This window comes from Lissotriton vulgaris, chromosome 5, assembly GCF_964263255.1.
Source record: "Lissotriton vulgaris chromosome 5, aLisVul1.2, whole genome shotgun sequence".
NCBI lineage: Eukaryota > Metazoa > Chordata > Amphibia > Caudata > Salamandridae > Lissotriton > Lissotriton vulgaris.
This window is the reverse complement of record NC_141693.1, coordinates 1,288,927,618-1,288,949,456: the sequence shown is the minus strand read 5'-3', so window position 1 is coordinate 1,288,949,456 and position 21,839 is coordinate 1,288,927,618. Positions and strand designations below refer to the sequence as shown.

At 43.2% G+C, this 21,839-nt stretch overlaps 1 protein-coding gene across 2 annotated transcripts in view; it reads right to left on the bottom strand.

Annotated features, from left to right (window-relative positions):
- The window catches only part of CACNA1S (calcium voltage-gated channel subunit alpha1 S), a 548,608-nt gene that overhangs the window by 151,328 nt on the left and 375,441 nt on the right, over positions 1-21,839 (bottom strand). For both annotated transcript variants that reach the window (XM_086923168.1, XM_086923169.1), the window contains exons 30-31: positions 8,500-8,628; positions 3,873-3,938 (exon numbers count right to left, since the gene is read on the bottom strand). In XM_086923168.1, the coding sequence (XP_086779294.1) occupies positions 3,873-3,938; positions 8,500-8,628 (195 nt within the window). The remainder of the gene's footprint in view (positions 1-3,872; positions 3,939-8,499; positions 8,629-21,839) is intronic.

Sequence of the window (21,839 nt, the reverse complement as noted above, 5' to 3'; positions counted from 1 at the left end):
AAATAAGTAAAACTTAGTTCGTAATCAAGTTTTTCTCCATTCAATGTTAAATTTTTCCTGAAACTTTTGTGGGGATTAAGTGCCATATATTTAGTCTTTTTTACATTAACTTCTAACCCTTTTGTAATACAATACTGCTGGAACCTATCTAATAAAGTCTGTAGGCCCCGAGGAGTTTGAGAAATGAGAATCGTGTCATCCGCGAAGAGGAGGGCCGAAACTCGATCCCCCCCCAGGCGAGGTGAGTCATTGTCACAATTCTCCATATGAACTGCAATATCGTTAACATAAAGGGAAAAAAGTGTAGGTGCCAGCACGCACCCTTGGCGTACTCCCCTCTTACTAGGGATTTCACCTGTTAGTTCACCATTAGGACCCCATCTTACCCTGGCATAGTTATTCTGATGTAACCTAATCACTAGTTTCAAAAGATCATTTGGGAACCCCTGCTTTTTCAATGATTTCCACAATAGGTCACGGGGGATAAGGTCAAAAGCTGCTCGTAAATCTACAAAGGTAACATATAAATTGCCTCTGCGAATAATAACATATTTCCAGTACAAGCAGCATAGTCTTAATACCTGGTCGATAGTCCCAGTCTTTTCCCTAAACCCTGCCTGATACTTGGATAAAATTAGGTTTTCCTCTAGCCACGTGTTTACGCGGTTTAGAATATGTCTGGCGTAAATTTTCTGCGTTATATCTAAAAGACTAATGGGCCGATAGTTCGCTGGGTCCCCTCTATCCCCCTTTTTAAAAATGGTGATGATTTCAGCCCCATCCCATGTGTCAGGGATTTGGTCACCTGCTGCGATGACATTAAATAAATGATTTAGATAAGGTGCACAGATCTCCACATTATGTTTATAAAGATCACCAGGGATCTTATCCAGGCCCGGAGCCTTCCCTTGCTTCACAGAAGCAATTGCTGTTTCGGTCTCTTGTAAGTCAAAAATTACCAATGAGTTTTCAACATCCTCTCGCTGGGTTACTATTTCATTTGAATTTACCATAAGCTTTTCCTCTGTGATTTGGGCTGCATATAATGATGTAAAGTGATCAACCCATGTAGCTTCATTTAGGAATACCTCCCTTGAGCCTTTATCTGGCTTATTCCCTTTGGCTACTAACTCCCAGAACTGCCTGTGATCTTTAACTTTTGCAGCTGATAACATTCTGGACCATAGGTCCTCGTCCCAGGATGATTTTGCGGTAGCTATTGTTTTGTTATAAATTTTCCTTTTTACTTTAAGTTCTTCGGGGTTTTTTGTTTTTACCGCATTGATCAGGTCGGTCTTGGCTACTCGGCATTCCCTGTTAAACCATGGTTTGCCTACTAATTTAGTATTTGCCAACCCATTCCCGTTCCTTGGTTTTTTGGTAATGAGATCAATCAATTTTTTACAAAAGGATTTATGTAGACCAATAAATTCACCAGGTTTACAATCGTCCATGTTATAGAGCTCAAATGAGTTCACAAATGCCGAAAAAATATTAGCCAACAGGTCCTTTCTTTCTAGAATATATGCCCATTTAATAGCCCTTCGATTATTACTTAGTACAACATTATCACAGATTAGTGGTAATTCTGGGCTATGAATACCCTCAGTAACACCAGGTTCTTTCATGATACTTGACAAGAAACTCATTTCTAACGGGAAGTGATCACTCTCAAAGCGCTCTCTAACATTTAAATCATATGTATATGGCCACAAATTAAAAGAAACAGAAACATAATCTATCTTGCTACTACAGTTCCCCCTGCTAAAGGTAAATGCTCTCGGAGAGTCTGATGGCATGCGCCCATTACAAGCTCTTAGACCATAACTTGTGAACAACCTTGAGATCTGGAGGGCTAGTGTAGTTCCACGAACGGTTCCATTGTTAAGAACTGGTATCCCATGAGCGACATCCTCATCCTCATACAATTTAGTCATCCCCACAATCGGCTCAAAATTGCAATTTAGATCACCACATAAAATGATACTTTCATCATGGTCTATAGTGTCCATGAGCATTTCCAATTTCTCTATACATGGAGATTCCCTGTTAGCGGGACCTGGTCTATTGTACACATTTATGAGATTTATTATCCTCTTGTCGCTTGTAGTCAGTTTCAATCCAAGTATATCTAAGGAATCGGTGTTTAACATTTTTATCCCCACATCGATAGTTGTACTGATCCATATTACCAACCCTCCCGAGGCTCTCCCTCTTACTGAGGGGACAGCCGCCACTTGGTAGGTCCTATATCCTATTATATGGATCTGGTCCGTGGCCCATGTTTCTTGTAGCACACAGATATCAAATGAGTTAATATAACTATTCCAATCAGGATCACACATTTTTACACCTACACCTGCAATATTCCAAGAAACTAAGTTTAACAATGAGGATCTCTCTTTTGCACAATGTGTACTAGATTTAACAGTGGGGAGTAAATTATTATCAGTATTGGTACAGGTGTTTAAGTGCCTATCCACCGATGACCCACTGTTATCACTATCTCCTACCATTATATCACGGGGTCTTGTACATACTTCATGGTCATACTCTATCAAATTATTACTGTTGCAAAATTTTTCACAGCCTATCTCCTGATGATTAGATGGTGTATTCACTACCCCATTTCCCCTAGGAGATATAACATTAAGATTGTTTATAGAACATCGGGCCAGGGCCTGTTTTCAATTTAAGTGGTTTGATTGCCATCCAGGAATGTTTATTCTATGTAACAAGTTGTTAAAAGTCTGATAGTGTAATACTGTGAGGCACTTCTCTATGAGCGCACCATACATATTGCACAGGTTCCTATTAGGTTCACAGGTTATTCCTATATTTTCCAGGTGTTTATCCAGAAGTCACTAACATCTTTGAAGATGCTAGAACCTGACACATTAATTATTATTTATTTTGGAGCTAATAGAACTGGAAGACATAGCACTCTCCTGATGCAAACCACAGAGAGCATTTACTGCTACATGCCAACTATTCATCAGAGAGAATCTCTGGTATTAACCTCTGGGATGCTGTTGTTTTCAAACTAGGCTTGCGCTATACAGATATTATTACATACTTATTTCAACAGTAAATCAAACAGAGTTTCTCTTTCATACCAACTACAACAGATCTTGTATAACACGAGCCATTGTGGATACCAGTGCATCACAAAGATAAGCAGGGGGAGAGCATAAGCCTAATTTGTATGCTACTGTCGAGGGCATTATACCAGCTGAGACCAAGTGGCACAGCGATATACTATGTGTTCCCTCTAGTCAAGGGTCTTGGACAGATTTGTCTCTGTTGTTTTTTACAGGACATCATTGAAAACCAGAAAGCTACAATCGATGGACTCAATTTGGGTGTATGTTTTGCCTAACTATCCAAATAGGTCTGTTTAACTTAAACAGGATTTCCTTTATACCAAGACTGAGACTTGGCATTGATGCTGCACATACCATTGTTATATACATGGTAATTAAGATCATGTGTGAGATAACTGAGTAGGGGCATGAATGTGCTAAACAGGGTGGGACCAAAATGTGTCGAAGGAAGGTTGGATGTGGGGAGTGTCAAATGAATTAAGGCGTTCTTGTGTGAAGCAGAGGTTGGGGGGAGTGGTGGATGGTTGGAAGCACAGATAAAATAACTATTTGAAAGAAGGGACTGATAGAAGTATTTGTAGAGGAGCAAAACACAGATTGGAGGAAGCTAGACATGAATTGAAACAATACCCAACATATTTCATCTTTAGAATAACTGATATTTCTGGGCATTTTTAGCACCTTCCTGAGGCTACTTAAATTTCAACAGAGAGCATCCTTGGTTTTAGGTGATTCGAAGATGAGCCACTCATGCAGTTCGCCTCTTACCTGCATACCAATCACAGCATAGATGAAAAATAGCATGACAATCAACAGCGCCACATACGGCAGAGCCTAAAGGAGGAAAGAACATGGAATAGATGAGAAGGGGCAATTGTACCATGCAAACAGTGAGTAGATTCACAGGCTACTTTCAAATGTTCAAGCATACATGAAATACAAGTGTGTTTCATTTCCACACACTGCCACCCGTGGTGAACAGGCTCCACCATGTCCTGAGGTGCAAGCTGACCAAGATATGCTAGGCAGAGTTTCACTTTACATTTTGGTAGTGGACGCCATAAAAGGCCATGCCTAAAATGTGAAGGTAATTCTATGGCAAGACTAAGTAATCCTATGTTTAAATATAGTGAATAAATTGCTTCTGTAACAAATAAATGGGAGCCGATGGCTAGGTAGCGTGCTAGGAAAATTCTGCTATTTTGCGGAGCCTGGGAGCTCAAGGGAAAGCGAAGTGGCCAATCAGAATTATGACTTCAAATATGGCAGAGGGAGTAGATTGAGGATCTCAGGGAAATAACTGTGGCCTTCAGCTGGTATAGGAGCACTTATGAGGTCTCACAGTCGGAAATTAAATGCAAAATGAAAATCGATGGAAGAACAGGTGCACTCCTATTTTCGAGGTTTTGTGCAGGTGCCATTGGGTGAGTTGTGGCAATAGTTACCAAGGGAATGGTCGCCACGCTACGGAAAACCATTCTCTGTCACCCCTGAAACCATCTTAATCTGACTCAGCCCTAGTGTTCACCATTTATGAAGGTACAGTTGTAAACCTCCAAGGCCACACAGTCAAACAAGCCAATCAGGAGGTCCCACCACTGCCAGGTGAGTTTGACTCCTTTATATTTGGTGAGACCAGGGTAAGGCAGCATTGTGCTCATTCTGAGTAACCCCGGGCAAAGCACTACCCTACGCTCACGTAGTTTGCGAAGTTTGTGCAACTTCGCACTACGCAAACTGCATGTAGCACAGTGCAAACATGCGTAGCATAGCTTAGCGTAGTGCAGCAGTCATTTTTTGCTTGCTCGCGGTCCTCAACGTCAAGTTGGCGACCGCGAGCAAGCAAAATGGCATCCTCGTGAGACTTTTACTTTGTTCGCGATCAGCAACATCAAGTTGCTGATCACAAGCATGGAAAATAAACCTCCCTGCGAGATTCTCAACGAGGGGAGGTCAGGTTTCTCATTGCGAGTGGTCGCGCATGCCCGCGACCGCTCACAATGAGAAACTACCAGTCCGCGTTGAGAAAGCTGCAGCTCGAGTAAAAATCGACTCGAGCGGCAGAAAAGGTCAGCTCGCACTGTGCAAGATGCCGTTTTCAATGATTACACAGTGCCGGATGCTTGTCCGCACTGTGCAATCATTGAAAACGACATCTTCCACAGTGCGAACATGCTACTACGCAGTTCGTGTAGTGCTAGGCATAGCTCGAGTAGTGCGAAGTGCACTTTGCATAGATACGCGTAGCGCTACTTCGCGAACTACGCCCACCCCTAATTCTTGAGCTGCTCACTGTTGCCACCAGCCTTCGCCTCACAAGCACATCTGTAATCAAAACCTGCATGCCATGTGAGCACTTGCAAAATGAATGCATTCGCTACATTTGGCTTTGAGAAAACCCCTAGCACATTGCACCCCAACTGCGATATGCTCTACCCTCACCACAAAACTAAAGTAACGGTCAACACCCAAGAAAATTGCTTATGTGTAATCTGGATTTTTATTGTTTACCTAAAACAGCAACCTTCGCAGCATTTTTCAACATAAAAGAACAACCCATTCTAGAGCCAAGGCTGGCATCTTGGTTAATATAGATCCACCTCAGCAGAGCAGTACTTAGAAGCACCAATACCACAAGTCATGAAGCAACACAAAGGTGGTCTGAAGTATGGAGGCAGAGCTGTGCTTTGCAGAACATTGGATAAAAAACAGGAAGCTGGAAAGGAACTTAAGTCTCATAGACAATCTGGAGACCAAGACAGGTCCACTCTCATACACTGTGTAAGGAACTTCAAAGGTGATCTAATGACGTGAAACAACCATTAACAGATCACGGGCTGCGACACTCTACTCCAAACCTTGGGCGAAATGTACAAAGTCATTATGCGATGGTAAACTCTGCAATTCACACGGCCACAGGCTTGCAACCACAAAATGGCTTTTAGGTATGTACTAAACACATTTTACAAGTGGAATACGCCTTTCCGACGTACAAAATCCGCTCAGCAACCCAGACTGAATAGGAATTAAGAAGGGGTGTGAAAGGGGTGTACTCCTATAATTGCGATTTGATAGGCATACCTCAATGGTTTGCACCTGTTACTGAGGTCACAAGCCATTGATCATTTTCCAACACCTCAAAGGGAAATGCCTTTCTACTGTGGGGTAACTTTCCCCTTTTTGAACAGTGTCTAGTGAACTTGCGGGAGCCAGAGAACTACTGCCTATTCCTCCTGGAATTTTCCAAAATAGGAATAAAAAAAATAAAAAAATTAAATGGCCAATGTGTTACTTTTAAAGAATAGAGGCCACTTTAAAAACAAGTTTCCCATTTGGGAATGTAACTGCAATGAGGTTTTTCGGCTATTCCTTGCAGGCCACTATCCTAATGTTTGTAGCCAAGCATGAAGGCTGGAAATACAGATATGCCTAATTAATATTCTGGGGTGGCTGAGGGTGGCTGAGTGAGCTAAAGAATGGTGATGGATTAAACCGAGATCAGTTGACCGGGGTGAGTGTTTGATTTGCTCAAACGCTCCGTCCATCATCCCCTTTTGTATTGCTTTGTTCGCCCTGAGTTGGCAGGGTATGCTCAGACGTGAGTCCCTTGCTCACTTGGCCACTGGATTCAAGATAGCCTGGCTGATGAGGATTATGAATCCGAAACCGGTCCCAGGATGCTTGTTTCCAGTCCAGGGAAGACATGGCTTGGCGGTTTGGGCTGGACTGTTCCCATGAGGCACAGGGTCAGACTGATTTGCATATGGCCATGTCTGAACTGGGGTGGCTGAGTGAGCTAAAGAATGGTGATGGATTAAACCCAGATCAGTTGACTAGGGGTGAGTGTTTGATTTGCTCAAACGCTTCGTCCATCATCCCCTTTTGTATGGCTTTGTTCGCCCTAAGTTGGCAGGGTATGCTCAGATGTGAGTCCCTTGCTCACTTGGCCACTGGATTCAAGATGGCCTGGCTGATGAGGATTATGAATCCGAAACCGGTCCCAGGATGCTTGTTTCCGGTACAGGGAAGATATGGCTTGGCAGTTCGGGCTGGACTGTTCCCATGAGGCACAGGGTCAGACTGATTTCCATATGGCCATGTGTGAACTGGGGTTGCTGAGTGAGCTAAAGAATGGTGATGGATTAAATCCAGATCAGTTGACTGGGGGTGAGTGTTTGATTTGCTCAAACGCTCCGCCCATCATCCCCTTTTGTATCGCTTTGTTCGCCTTAAGTTAGCAGTATATGCTCAGACGCGAGTCCCTTGCTCACTTGGCCACTGGATTCAAGATAGCCTGGCTGATGAGGATTATGAATCCAAAACCGGTCCCAGGGTGCTTGTTTCCGGTCCAGGGAAGACATGACTTGGCAGTTCGGGCTGGACTGTTCCCATGAGGCACAGGGTCAGACTGATTTGCATTTGGCCACGTCTGAACTGGGGTGGCTGAGCGAGCTAAAGAATGATGATGGACTAAACCCAGATCCGTTGACTGGGGGTGAGTGTTTGATTTGCTCAAACGCTCTGTCCATCATCCCCTTTTGTATCGCTTTGTTCGCCCTAAATTGGCAGTGTATGCTCAGACGTAAGTCCCTTGCTCACTTGTCCACTGGATTCAAGATAGTCTGGCTGATGAGGATTATGAATCCGAAACAGGTCCCAGGGTGCTTGTTTCTGGTCCAGGGAAGACATGGCGTTGCAGGTCGGGCTGGACTGTTCCCATGAGGCACAGGGTCAGACTGATTTGCATATTGCCATGTCTGAACTGGGGTGGCTGAGTTAGCTAAAGAATGGTGATGGATTATACCCAGATCAGTTGACTGGGGGTGAGTGTTTGATTTGCTCAAACGCTCTGTCCATCATCCCCTTTTGTATCGCTTTGTTCGCCCTAAGTTGGCAGGGTATGCTCAGACGTGAGTTCCTTTCTCACTTCGCCACTGGATTCAAGATAGCCTGGCTGATGAGGATTATGAATCCAAAACCGGTACCAGGATGCTTGTTTCCGGTCCAGGGAAGACATGGCTTGGCAGTTCGGGATGGACTGTTCCCATGAGGCACAAGGTCAGACTGATTTGCATATGGCCATGTCTGAACTGGGGTGGCTGAGTGAGCTAAAGAATGGTGATGGATTAAACCCAGGTCAGTTGACTGGGGGTGAGTGTTTGATTTGCTCAAACGCTCCGTCCATCATCCTCTTTTGTATTAATTAATATTCTTTAGGCAGGTTGTTCTGCCACCCTCTGTGAGTGAACATTGTGTGATGTGCCTTATTAGTACTTAAGATGCTTCACAAGATCATAGAAAGGTTACAACGAGTCGGTGCGCACTTTTTACAACCTATCTCTGAGTACATCTGATCCTTGATCCTTAGACACGAAGGCAAAACAGTTTGAGTCACCTGGAAAGATTTGATGAAGGTCCAAAGTAGGGTGCGAACCCCTTCTCCACGACTCAGTAGCTTGACCAGCCGCATGACTCGGAAAAGCCGGAAGAAGGTGATGGAGATGCGAGCAGATTCCTCAGGATTCTGACAGAAAAGAGAAGAAAATCAGGGTTAGTATAGATGCCCGGAAGCAATATACGAAATGTTTCCCCATACCTTGAGTTAACGTGAAAACAGAAGCAGATTGGTGCCTGTTATTGTTCAAAATAATAGCACAATTGGTTGTCATTTCCATTCTCTGAAGCACAGTCACTCCAAATGCAGTATGGAATGCATTATACAAAAACACAAATAAATAACCACCAGAATTGCACTCACAACCTAAGGTTACAAGTCCCAGTGTATTCTTGTAAATGTGCTAATTCACAGAGCAATGCTCACATTGTAAATGAATGGTGCGCTTCACACAAAGCATTGCGAGGGGTAAGTTTGTGGGCTGGTTCAGATCTAGCATTCTGAAGACATGCTCCTTACATGTACAGCTTATAGGCCAGAATACAGATACACACCCCTATCGACAGTAGGGAAGGCCAAGCTAGCTTAATTAATCTACCCATTCCATGACTAAATTAAAGCCACAGCCTTTATCTCGTCTCCAGGAAAGACGAGTCAAACTATTGCCACTAAAAGCTTTGCAAAAGCAAACCTCACTAACAATGCCCAGAATATTTATTTACAGTTGTTTATTTTTGTAAGAAAGCAACGTAAGATCATGCCTCGGGATAAGAAAAGCAGCAAATACATTTGGGGCTGGTGCAACATGAGCACCCAAACTGGAGTGGGATTGCAGGAAAGTGAAGGACATCAGCTCAGGGCAGAAAGGGTATGTGGTATTTTCACCCATTCAAAAGCGTTTAAAAAATCATCAAGGCCCCAACAATACAAAATACACTCTGCAAAAGTTCTTATGAAAATGCTTTTGTAAGATTTTTTAAAACCATGGAAATCCCATGTTTCCCTTCCAAACTCACTTGGTGGACACTGAAAATCAACACTATATCCCTAACAGCACCTTATTTTTACGCATGCTTTAATGCCAGAGATGTATCTAAACTGGAAGTAATACTTAACACAGTTATGCCATTCAGTGTCTCACTGCTCCTAAACATTTAAAGGATGAAAGCCAAACTGGCATTGCCAGGACTCAGATCATAACCGGTAAATCACTCCAGGGGGATATTTACAAGCCAATTGCACCACTGGAGCATCACTTTTTTTGATGCTCCTGTCTGGCGGCGCAGTGTGCTGGCCCATATTTACGAAGCCATGCAAAGCCACCCTGCATGGCTTTTCATGGCTTTGTAAATATGGCCCCTTTTCAAGCATTACTCTGTGTGAAAGGGGAGTTCTATGGGTGTTGCTCAGGATGTTGCCACGTAACATCCATGGAACCTGACAAATTCCCAGATTCACAAGGTGTTGTTAAGCTGGGAACGCCTCAAATTCGAGCACCTCCCCAAGGGATGCTTTAACCCCTTCGCTGCGGGGGGTAATTCCCCCGCTGTGCTGGGGGGCGAGGGGGCGTGTACAGCGCCCCCATGCCCATGACGAGCTCAGCTCGTCATGAGGCATGGCGCTCCGGTGCTCATGACGAGCTCAGCTCGTCACAGCTGCACCCGTTCCAGTGGAACGCTCAGCACAGCAGGGGAATTATCCCCACGTGTGAGCGTTCTATGGCTCATGACGAGCTGAGCTCGTCATGAGCACCGGAGCAACGTGCCTCATGACGAGCTCAGCTCGTCATGAGGAAGGTGTTAAAGTAGCGCAGCAGGAAGGTGTTAAAGTAGCACAGCGAGGAGAACTACCTTTATTTCTCCTTATTTTTTGCTTTTTCTTTGTGTGCTACAGAATGCAGCACGCATAGGAGGAAAACCTCATCACTGACTGTTTATGTTTAGGAAGGTGTTCCTTCCTCCACAAAAACAATCATCCCTGCAATGCAGCCAATTGTGTGCCAGCGCAGAGGAATGCAAATGGATGCGTTGTTTTGTTATAAATATGACGCATCCCTGTACTTTTCTAATGACGCAGCTCAGCACAGTAAGATGGCATGCAGTGCCATGCTGCATCATTTTCCTGTAAATATGACCCCAGAAGTCACCTGCAACATTTACAGTTCTAGGCCAACTGCCACCCTTTGCATTAGTTTATCATACTTAATGAGACAACCTTACCTATGCCACTCATTTAAATGCTTCTTCAAATCTTAACTCATGAACTTGTGTTCTTGAAGGAAAACAACCTTTACAACGCGGTCATTACAACCAGGTATGTTTACATCGCAGGCATTACAACGCAAGTCGTTACAACGACTTGCACTGGATGGCGCTCTAAACTAAAGAATAGTATGATTTACTATTCCAACACCTTCCATACTGTTACGTAGGCTGGAGTTGGAATAGTAAATCATACTATTCCTGAGTCCAGCGCCCTCCAGCACAAGTCGTTGTAACGAATTGCGTTGTAACAAACGCAATGTAAAATACCTTGTTGTGAATGTATGCGTTGTAATATCATACATTCCTTCTAGAAGCATGCTGCCAACTAAACGAATTCGAGGCATATTTCCACTATTTTGGCATAGGGCAGCTCTGCAAGTCTTCAGCTGCGCTGCTCTACTTCAAATGAAAACGGCAAGAATGCACCATATCTACAAGTAAGGGCTACTCTCCATGACACTACCCCTGGTCTAAGGCCAACCTCATTCCCTGTACGATCACGCGGTGACAAGCATTCTAAGGGTGACAGGTCTGTTTTCCCGCATAGCTGCCCAGCCTATTCTCAGACTCAAATGACTGATTTTGCATTTACCTCCACTAGCCTTACCTTACTTTTAGTGCAAACGTTCTTTGGTACAATTGCTTTTCATTGATTCTTTCCTCATTTTATACAAATTGTAGAGCAGTCTAAGATACTGCAGAGTTGTAGAAAACAGTCAAATTGAATTTTTAGAAGGGACCAGTTGGGTGCTTAGCGTGTGGGAGCGGTATGCTTCTGCCTTCGGAAGCTCAAGCAGATTCACTTTACAATTTTTGCCAATGAATGACATTCAGCAGCTGAGGGGAGTTAGTCTGGATGATTTTGCATGGACGCAGAACATGTTTGGATGAAAAACTGCACTCACAAGTAGCAAAATAATGCAAGCTCTGACTGACTTCTGCAAAGACGATATTTGCACCTCTGAAAGGTAAAACCATTGGACCGGATTGATAAAGGGAATAGTAAATGGGCACCAGTAGAAGTGCTATTCCATATGGGTGCCGATTTAAGATTTTCCTCTATTCACAAACCTCAGTAGTAGTATGCATGTGCATCTGCATCTGCACCACTGGCAGCTTTACAGGTGTTCTACGGTGTGACAAGGGATTTCGGGGCATATTATCAACAAGTAGCAATATTTATTGCTAACTAAGCTTTGCAAAATTATTTCTATCGCCGTGCTTCGCCTGATTTTATCGCAGAGATAACTTGCTATTAGCAACGTTTATCTCAAATGCAATAAAATTTCAGGCGTTAGCAACGAAATGCGTGAATATCGTTTGTAATCCAGCGATATTCAAGCATTATCGCCAATGGGGACTTAGCCAAAATATCCACCTCCCATTGGATATAATGGCTAAGAACTGGTCTCAGCAGCCGTTAGTTTTCAGCGACATTCGCGCTTAGCGCACATTTTTTTTTTATTGCTACGCCTGGCTTGCTAATAGGCGATAGCGATATTAGAGAATGCTTTCAGTCGCTAACAGTTTGGGTACGCCCACTTTGCATGTCATTAGCGATAAATATCGTTGACATGCAAAGTGGGCCCCAAACCACTTGCTATCGCCTACAAACTGTCGCTAACTGCTGTTAGCAACAGCTTGCTAATAGGGCGATGAAATTATCGCCGCTTAGCGGCCGAAAACGGCCGCTAAAGCAAAGAAAATGTCATTTTGCCCTCCTTGATAATATGCCCCTTCGTTTTAGAGTCTTCTTCTGTCCCAATGTGTAATATTGTACATATATGCACTGAGGAAAGGTAGCCGGATGTGCAAATCCAAATTTTTCTTCATTCATGTTTTCTCCAACAGGAATATATTTTCCTTGTGGAGAAACCCTTTTCCTTACAACCACGACGTTTGGGAGTGTTCCACTTATTTTCCCATCCTGGAAGGGATGTTGCCCATTGTGCCAATGAGCTTATAGGTTCATGGGCGTTCATAAACTCTCAAGACAAGCCATGCCTTGAAACTTCCACCCCAGCTTAGAATGTACAATTAGAAATAGTAAAGCATTTACCTCCGACAAGTAGCCTCTTCTAAATAGCTGTCAGATGTAAAAGGACCCGGGGCGTGGCTTGACTGCCGCGCAAGATGGCCGGCTAGTTACGGAGCTCCGCCGCACCGAACAGCCTCCTTGCAGCTTTCCCGATGTGAAGGGGACTGCCTTCGCACCTCCTTACCGGATTCTCCTGTCGGAACCTCGGGAGAACTAGCGGAGCGGCTTTGCGGCTTTTGAACTGCCGTTCTACATCTGTTTACACGATGTTTCTGCTGCTCCTCACACAGCCGCCATTTTAGGCGTCCCTCGAACTACCGGACCTCCGCCTCCTCAACACGCCAGGACAACCTCGACTGCCATGTGTCACTCGGCAGCAACGACCTTGGGGGTGAGCAATTAAGGTGATTTTGGCTACGTTTATCTTGATATCTCTCTGAGGAATCTTCGCTCAGGCATTTCATCATGGCGTTTCATCTGTGAGACCCGCTTTCTTCGGACGCCTTGTCACCTCAGCGCTATTCATTGCAAGTGCGCCACTGCTATTCCTCATGGCTTTCTGCTGACTTTTTGACTATATGTTCATTCCATTACACCTCAGCTGCCTCATGACGCGCTTTCCCTAACTGCCATTCTCAGCGCCCTCTCTCTTTGAATTGCCAGCATATGCTCCATTCAACTCACTGGCGCTTTCTTGTGCAATTTACAAGCGCTTTCTCAGAGAGTTAATTTCATTCTCTCCTCTTCATGGTATGCTACCTTTCTGTCCTATGTTATCTATATACTACTTTTTCAAGTATAAGTTTGGGACCACATAAAGGTGTTTTGGTATACCCTGTCATGTTCACCTAAGTTCTTCAATGCTACTACTTCTCTCTTCTTGGCATTACTCGCAGTGCTGTATTTTTGAAGCAGCTTGTATTATTTGAGCGCCTGGCTTATTTTCTACTACGATGAACTTCTGAGAAATTGCCAACGCACTTTCTATACCTCTCAGGGCATTGCGATAAGTTATTAGCTGCAATACGAATTTCTATGGTGAGATTACGCAAACCTCAATTTGTCTTTGCTTCCTCTGGGAATACTTCGGTGGGTTTTTCAACTGGTGCATCTAAATCGACTCACTCTGCAAAAATGTCGAATTCTTCTTCTCAGAAAACCCCTTCGGCTCATCCAGCCTCCAGTAGAACCTCTCCACCTGCTCCGTCTGGCAAGCGTCTTAAGCAGAATTCTCCCACACCGGAGGATAACTCTTCCTCATCTCCTATTGACCAAATTTTGGAAGAACTTCGTGCAATGCGTCCTTTTGTCGAAGAGACAAGCAAGGATATGCAGCTTTTGAAGGACAAATGGGAGTCCATGGATGCTCGCCTTTCTTCTGTTGAGCTACAGATTCCTGAGGTTCAATCCAACACTCAACGCATTGCTGCATTAGAAAAGACTGTCCTCTCTTTACAAAAACATACGGAGGATTTGGAAAATCGCAATAGAAGAAACAACCTTCGTATTTACAATTTACCAGAAAATCTTGAGGGTGACAATCCAGTGACTTTCTTTACCACCTTTTTACCGAAACATTTGGACATGCCCCCCTCTACGTCCATCAGTATTCAAAGAGCTCATAGACTTGGTGCTAGAACAGATTCATCTCCTAAGCCTCGTGGAGTCATTATCCTATTTTTGAAATTCACGGATCTTCTCTTGATTCTTTCAGCAGCAAGGAGCAAAAAACTATTGACTTGGCAAGGTCAACGACTTTACCTATCTCAAGATGTCTCTAATGCCACTGCCTCCAGACGTAAGGAATTTTTAGCAATGCGCCCTTCTTTGCGATCCCTGGGAGCAAGATATGGCTTATTTCACCCTTGTACCTTCAGAGTCACTTATCGGAAAAAGACTTGGTCATTTCAAGATCCTGGTGAACTACGCAACTTCATCTTTTTGCAGAGTGAGGAGGGGATGGACGCTTCTTCCGCTCCTTCGACAAGTGGCTGAAATGTTTTTGTTGTCTCCATGTATTGTTCTCTAGTAGTGTTTTTCTGACTTCATGTACTCTTTTTCTACTCCTTTTCCTAGTCTTCTCATTCTTCTTATCTTGTTTATCTTCCTTTTTCCTGTGTCTATTTGCGTATGTTCTTCATAAATCTTTTTCTAATTTTTGGCTATATACGGTTTGTCAAATGTTCCGTATGTTAACAATTGTCTCGTTTTTCCCCTTGCAGATATATATTGGATGCTCCCTTCACCATCTTGTTCCATCCTTTGTTCCTTTTTTTTGTGAGGTCTCGGTGTGGTTCTGCTCCTGTTCCTGGCCCACCCGTCTTGTAACGCATCACCACCTCCCCACCTTCCCTTTGTGTATTTCCCCTTTCAGGTATGTTCATTACAGTCATCCTTTTGGATTTGTACTGTCTTCTATGCCTTCTCTCTTTTCTTTCTTCTTCTTCCTCTGCTGACCCTCTCTCCTTTTCCCTCATCTTTTTCCTTTCCCCTTCTCTTTCTCTTCCTCCTCCTATCCTTCCTTCTACCCTTTTAATGATTTTCATATTTTTTACCTCCTTAAAGTTTGCATTACTACTTGTAAAGTATGTTTTTGCATTTTTCAATTTTGATCATTCTACTCCTCTAATAGTTGTAATAGTTCTTACCCTCTTTACTTTGACTTGTTGCATATACAGTATATTTTTGCACCTGTTGTTTTTGAACAGTTTTATGCGTTTTCATATTTAAAGTTATTTCATGGAATGTGAAAGGATTTAATCATCCTATTAAGCGGCAGAGAGTACTTTCCCACCTCTCCTCTTACAACCCTGATATTGTCCTCATTCAAGAAACCCATCTTTCTGATGCTGAATCTTTGAAACTAAAAAGACTTTGGGTGGGCAATGTTTTCTTTTCACATGCCTCTCATAAAAAGAATGGTGTTGCTATCTTAGTTCATAAACGTCTCCAATGTAAGGTACTCCTTGAGGAGAAGGATGATGAGGGTCGTTGGGTTTTAGTTAAATTACTTATCAATGCTATCCCGATTACTTTATTGAATGTTTATGGTCCCACATGCTTTGATTCTTCCTTTTGGCCCTCGATCACAGCAAAATGTGTCCAATACAAAGATGATTCCTTTTTACTAGGCGGAGACTGTAACCAGATTGTTGACCCCTTTTTAGACCGTAAATCTTCTGTTCGTTTCACCCCTTACAAGCCCCACAAGCAGTTCCTTGATACTATCTCTCAGGTCCATCTTGTTGACTCATGGAGGATCACACACCCAGAAACCATAAATTTTTCCTTTTTCTCTCCCCCACATGCTTCTTTTTCCCGCTTGGATTACATCTTCCTCTCTTCTTCCTTATCTCAAAACCTTCTTTCCTCTTCCATTGAACCTATTGTCGTTTCTGATCATGCTCCTATTATTACTATCTTTGATCTTCTTCCTCCTGCTCCTAAGTCCTCTCGATGGCGTTTTAACTCCTCTCTTCTCACTGATCCTCTTTTCTCTTCTTCCTTTCGCTCTTTCACCTCAGAATTTTTCCAAATCAATTCTACCCCTGATACCCCTCTGCATATCCTTTGGGATTCCTTTAAAGCCACGGCCCGCGGCTTCATTATCGACTTTGTCTCAAAAAAAAAGAAAGCATTCCTTCAAAAACGCAAGGTCGTCCTATCACATATCAAATCACTAGAACACCAATTTTATACCTCCTCTCCAAATCAAATGTCTCCTGAACTTCTTAGATCTAAAATTGCCTTTAACAAACTCACTACAGATTCAGCCTCTTCCTATCTCCTCCGAAGTAGTGCTCGTTATTATGGCGGTCGTAACAAATCAGGTAAACTGCTTGCTAACTATCTAAAATCACGGAAAGAACGAACTATTATTGATTCTATTTACTCCCCTTCTAACACTCTTTTACACACGGACAAAGACATTTTGGAACAATTTCAATCTTTCTATGAATCTTTATATTCCCCTGAAAATCCTCCTACTCCAGATCTTCTTCAATCATACTTTGATCGTCTACCTGCGCCTGATACCTCCCAGCTCAACTTTTCTACTCTAGACTCTGATCTTAGTCTCTCTGAATTGTCCACTGCGTTGACGTCTCTCACCAAAGGCAAAACCCCCGGCCCCGATGGCTTCCCGGTTGAATTTTATCTCCATTTTTCCGACATTCTTTTGCCTCGTCTTTTCCTCCTTTTTCAGTCTTTTTGTTCCGACGGCCTGGCTCAAGGCTCGTTCCAAGACGCTACTATATGCCTCATCCCTAAAGAAGGACGTGATCCTAAATTTTGTAAAAATTATCGGCCAATATCTTTAGTCAACGTAGATTATAAACTGTTTGCTAAACTTCTAGCTCTTCGCCTTGATCCCCTTATGCCACACCTCATAGGGAAGGAGCAATGTGGCTTTGTTAAAGGTCGCCTCACTTCGGACAACTCCAGACTACTTCTTAATGTCCTTGGTAAAGCCTCCTCCTTATCTATTCCTCTTGCAGCCATCTCAGTTGATGCTGAAAAGGCATTTGACCGAGTTGATTGGTCCTTTTTGATAGCTTCCCTGAAGTGGCATGGTTTTGGCCCGAAATTCATTTCCTATATTTCCTTAATCTATTCTATGCCCAAAGCATCTGTTTTAGTCAATGGTAAACTTACCTCACCCTTTACACTTAAACGCGGTGTACGCCAGGGTTGTCCTCTTTCCCCCCTTTTGTTTATCCTGGCTCTTGAACCCTTTCTGACCTCCATTCGCAATAATCCTTCCATTTCTGGCTTTCCGTATGGACCCCACCAACTTAAATTATCTGCATATGCTGATGACATACTTTTATTTATTTCTGATCCTACTACCTCGGTCCCTTCCTTATTAGCTGAATTTGAGAACTTTTCTTTGGTTTCCGGTTATAAAATAAATTCGGATAAGACGGAGATTCTTCCCTTAACTAAATTTTGCCTTCCACACTTCTTTTCTTCCAGTGGTTTCGCTTGGAATAGTAAGAAAATAAAATATCTTGGTGTCCTTTTTTCCAACTCTATTTCATCTTCTGTCCAACTTAACATGAACGCGGTTATATCTAGGATAGACGCTCTACTTTCCTCCTGGAATCCCCTTTTCCTTTCTTGGTGGGGTCGTCTTGACTCCATCAAAATGATGGTTGCCCCAATCTTAATTTATTTACTTTCCATGCTCCCTATTCACATCCCGGTTCTTTACTTTCGTCGTATTGACTCTGTCTTGTCCAAGTTCCCCTGGAAACAGAAAAAAGCACGAATATCACTTTCATCCCTTCGTAAACCCAAAATTAATGGTGGAACTAATTTCCCGGATTTCCGTCTTTGCCATAAATCCTTTTCCCTCCGTCAAGCATCTTGTTGGTTGTCACAGGACATTTCCCTTTTTTCACCTCTTTGGCTTTCTGTTGAACGTGACCTGCTACTCCCTTATTCATTTCAGGAAGTTCTTCATTTTAACGCTAAAGCTCCATGTCTTCTCCCCCCTTTATTTAGGCACACTTCCTCTCTTTTACGACCCTTGGCATCAACTGCCCCTATTTCTCGTGAGTCCTTTCTATTATTACCCATCTGGTATAATCCACTCATTCTCATACGAAACAGACCCATTGCCTGGCCTACGTGGAGGTCGAGGGGTATTATCTGGGTCCACCATCTTTTCGATGGTTTATCTCCTCGTTCCTTTCCTCAATTTCAGTCCTTCTTCCATTGTCCTTCCTCCTTCGCAAAGAAATACTTCATTCTTATGGAAACTGTTCTTGACCGGTACTACTCTCTTGAATCAGACATCTCACCCTCATCACCCTCTTCCCTTCTTACACTTCTATCCAATGTTCCTAAGGCCTCTCTTATCTATAGATATTTCTCTGCTCCTGACCCTGATCGCCCCAAATCAAAACTGGAACTCTCTTGGGAAAGAGATCTAGATTCCACATGGCTGATTTGTCTTTGGGATAAAATCTGGGCTAAATCTCTGAAAACTTCCCGCAATGCCTCTCTTACTCAATCCCTCTTTTTCTTCTATCATAGACTCTACCTTTCTCCCCTCTCCCTGTCTCACTTTCTTTCCTCTTCTAGTGCTATTTGCTGGACCTGCAATGCTCCCAATGCGGATTCCTTTCATCTTTTCTTTATCTGCCCTTCTGTTCGTCTTTTTTGGACACAGGTGTGGACTCGTATTTCTCATATCTTTCACCTCTCTATCCCTTTCTCAGCCTCTTTGGTATTTCTGGGGAGTCTTTCAGAATCTCTTGACCTCCCTCCACACTCACGTGGCCTCCTAGACCTCATGTTAGCCCTTGCACTCCAACACATTTCTTCTAATTGGAAGTCTCTAAACAAACTTTCCATAATATGTTGGTGGAACTTACTTTGTCACTCCCATAGGCTCGACGTTGCCTTCGCAGCCTCCTGCAAACCCTCTCGTAATGTTGATTTGTACTGGTTACCCCTTACTCTCCATTTGCATCAATCCGCCAAAAAGAAACCCTCTACGTTCTCCTCTGCCAATTTTAAACCCCCTTGAATATTTGTACTCCTGCTTATAAGTACATTCCTTACTCTTTCACATTTACTGTTTTTATTAACTTCGTTCATATTTTCTCTAATGCCCTTAGGCCATATATTTGCTGTTATTTGTGCACTTACTGTACTTTATTGTGATTGCTGTTTATGATTATTGCAATTTTTCCATTTCTGATTTATTAATAGGTTTTTTCTCATCCCCCCCTCCCCCCCTCCCCCCTTCTCTTAAAAATTCAAAATGCTTTGTTCCTCATTTGTGCCATCGGCTTTATTATGATTATTTACCTCATATTTCCTCCTCCCCATTTATTTATGCTGTTGTCACCTTACTGTACTGATTGTTTACTTTAATAAAGCTTTCAAACATAAAAAAAAGATGTAAAAGGACCCAGATAATGACTGCGTGCACTCGTATGATCTTTTTCAGGCAGGGAGATGCATTGTGGAAATATGTTCTACAATGTAAGGGAGACCTGTAAGTGAGACCTGAAGGAATTGAAACCGGATGCGTAAAACGGGCATTTTGCCACCACTTTTACTAATAGGGTAGAGATGACAAACTGGATAAATAGGATAATACTGTCCTCTAGTGGTATTGTGGAAAGTTACAACCATTTTGTCATGCCCTTGTATTTCTAGTGAAGCGATTAACCCTCTCAGATCCATTGTATATCTTCAATTATTTTGTAACAGCTACATAACTTTCACTGGCTGTAAAAGCCAATTTTGGCAGCGTTATAAAGACATGGAGGGCAGACAAAATAATTATTCAGTCAAAGAGGTGTTAGGACGTTAAATACTAGGGGGCAGATTTATGTTGCCTGACGCATCTCTGCAAATCGGCAGAGATGCGCCAGGAAAGATACGGCACGCAAGTTTATCCTTGCGCCACCCATGATGCAGCGCATTTACAATGCGGTGCACCATGGCGCAGGAATAAACAGATACGTGTCGCATCTAGGGCCTGAAGTTGGCGCAGTGCTGAAGTTGTGTTGCGTGCGGCACGCAACTCCAGCACTATTCCAAATTGCCCTATCTCTAACGTGGTGCATCAAGCCTTCACACCTGCTTCAAGCAGGCGCAGGGTTTTTATGCATCAGCGTTGGGAAAGTGACTCAGTGAAATCTTGTAGATTTCACTGAGTCACTTTTCAGGGGTGTTCCTGCAACGGAACGCCCCCCTCCTCCCCTGCGTGGAAACGCCCACATGAAACCTGGCGCAGGTTTCATGTGGCGCAGGGCCTTACACCGTGATGCATCTCCATAGATGCGTCAGGATGTAAGTATGTTGCAACGTGGAGCAGGGTTTACGCCGCCGCCGCGTCACAGAAGTGACGCAACGGCGGGACAAAAGTGCCGCAAGTCCGACATAAATCTGCCCCTAGGTCTGGCAGGTGCAGTGTGTTGGCATCCGCTGGCTCTTTCTGCGGCTGTGCTTCTGACCAGCAGGAAGAGTGTTGTAAACCGGTGGGAGCAGCAGCAAAACGAGGAGCTGGGAGCAAGATGGTCACTCGGTATTATGAGCATTGCTGGCATAAATCCTGCCAGGAGACTAGTGCTGTTAGACTGCTCCTAAGTGTAATGAGGTCCTCTCCCAGCCACAGAGCGGGCTATAGTACACAAAAGGTTTATCCCTGATTATGAAGATGCTGGTCCCTCAATCTAGTGTTCTCGCCTTACGGAGGGAGAGGGGCATTATTTTTTATACATCACAGCGCCTATATATATATGTGTGTGGCTGTGAAGTGCTGTGTAAACTAGACAGAGAGTCTTGAATTAAGGCCTTTCTTTTGCTCCATCCATTTAGAAGTGGCAGTGAAACCCCAGCCCAGAAAGAGTTAGGGCTCACGATTCTCGGCTCTTGCGATTAATTCACAGCTGTTTGAACATTAAACGCAAGTACATTTTCTATTGAGAGTGGGTATTGAATACATAATAGAGTATAGTTCTTACTCGAGGATAATGTGCATAGCCTAAAAAATTCTTCTTGTAGGGAGTTGGTTTAGATATACTTTTTCCATAATAATTCATTCATTTTTCACTTCCCACCCCTGTGTTGTGAGATTATCTCTTTACCCAACTCGACTTATTATCAAATGTACACACTTTTGCAATTTTAGGTTTTTCAAGCAATATCTCTATCCTTTTCTTTAGAGGAATTGTCAACCGCAACATTTTAAATGCCATACATTATATCTACTTTCATATTAATGTGATTGTTTTCTGTCTTGGGTTGTTAACATAAGTCAAATAACAGGGAAAGCGAGGCGGCAGTAAACACAAAGGGGCTTATTGTGCCACTTTTGAGTAATTTTTAACATGGGAAAGTGGCGCAAGGGGCTTGTGAATCTGCCCCAAGCATCTTTAAACATCTATTGACCGCTGGCTCTACCACGATAACATATTCTGTAATACCAGCGACGAATATACAACTAGTAAAGAGAGGATTGTTCACCACCTGGAATGTGTTTGTGCAACTTAACTCCTAAACAAATGGACAGCTAC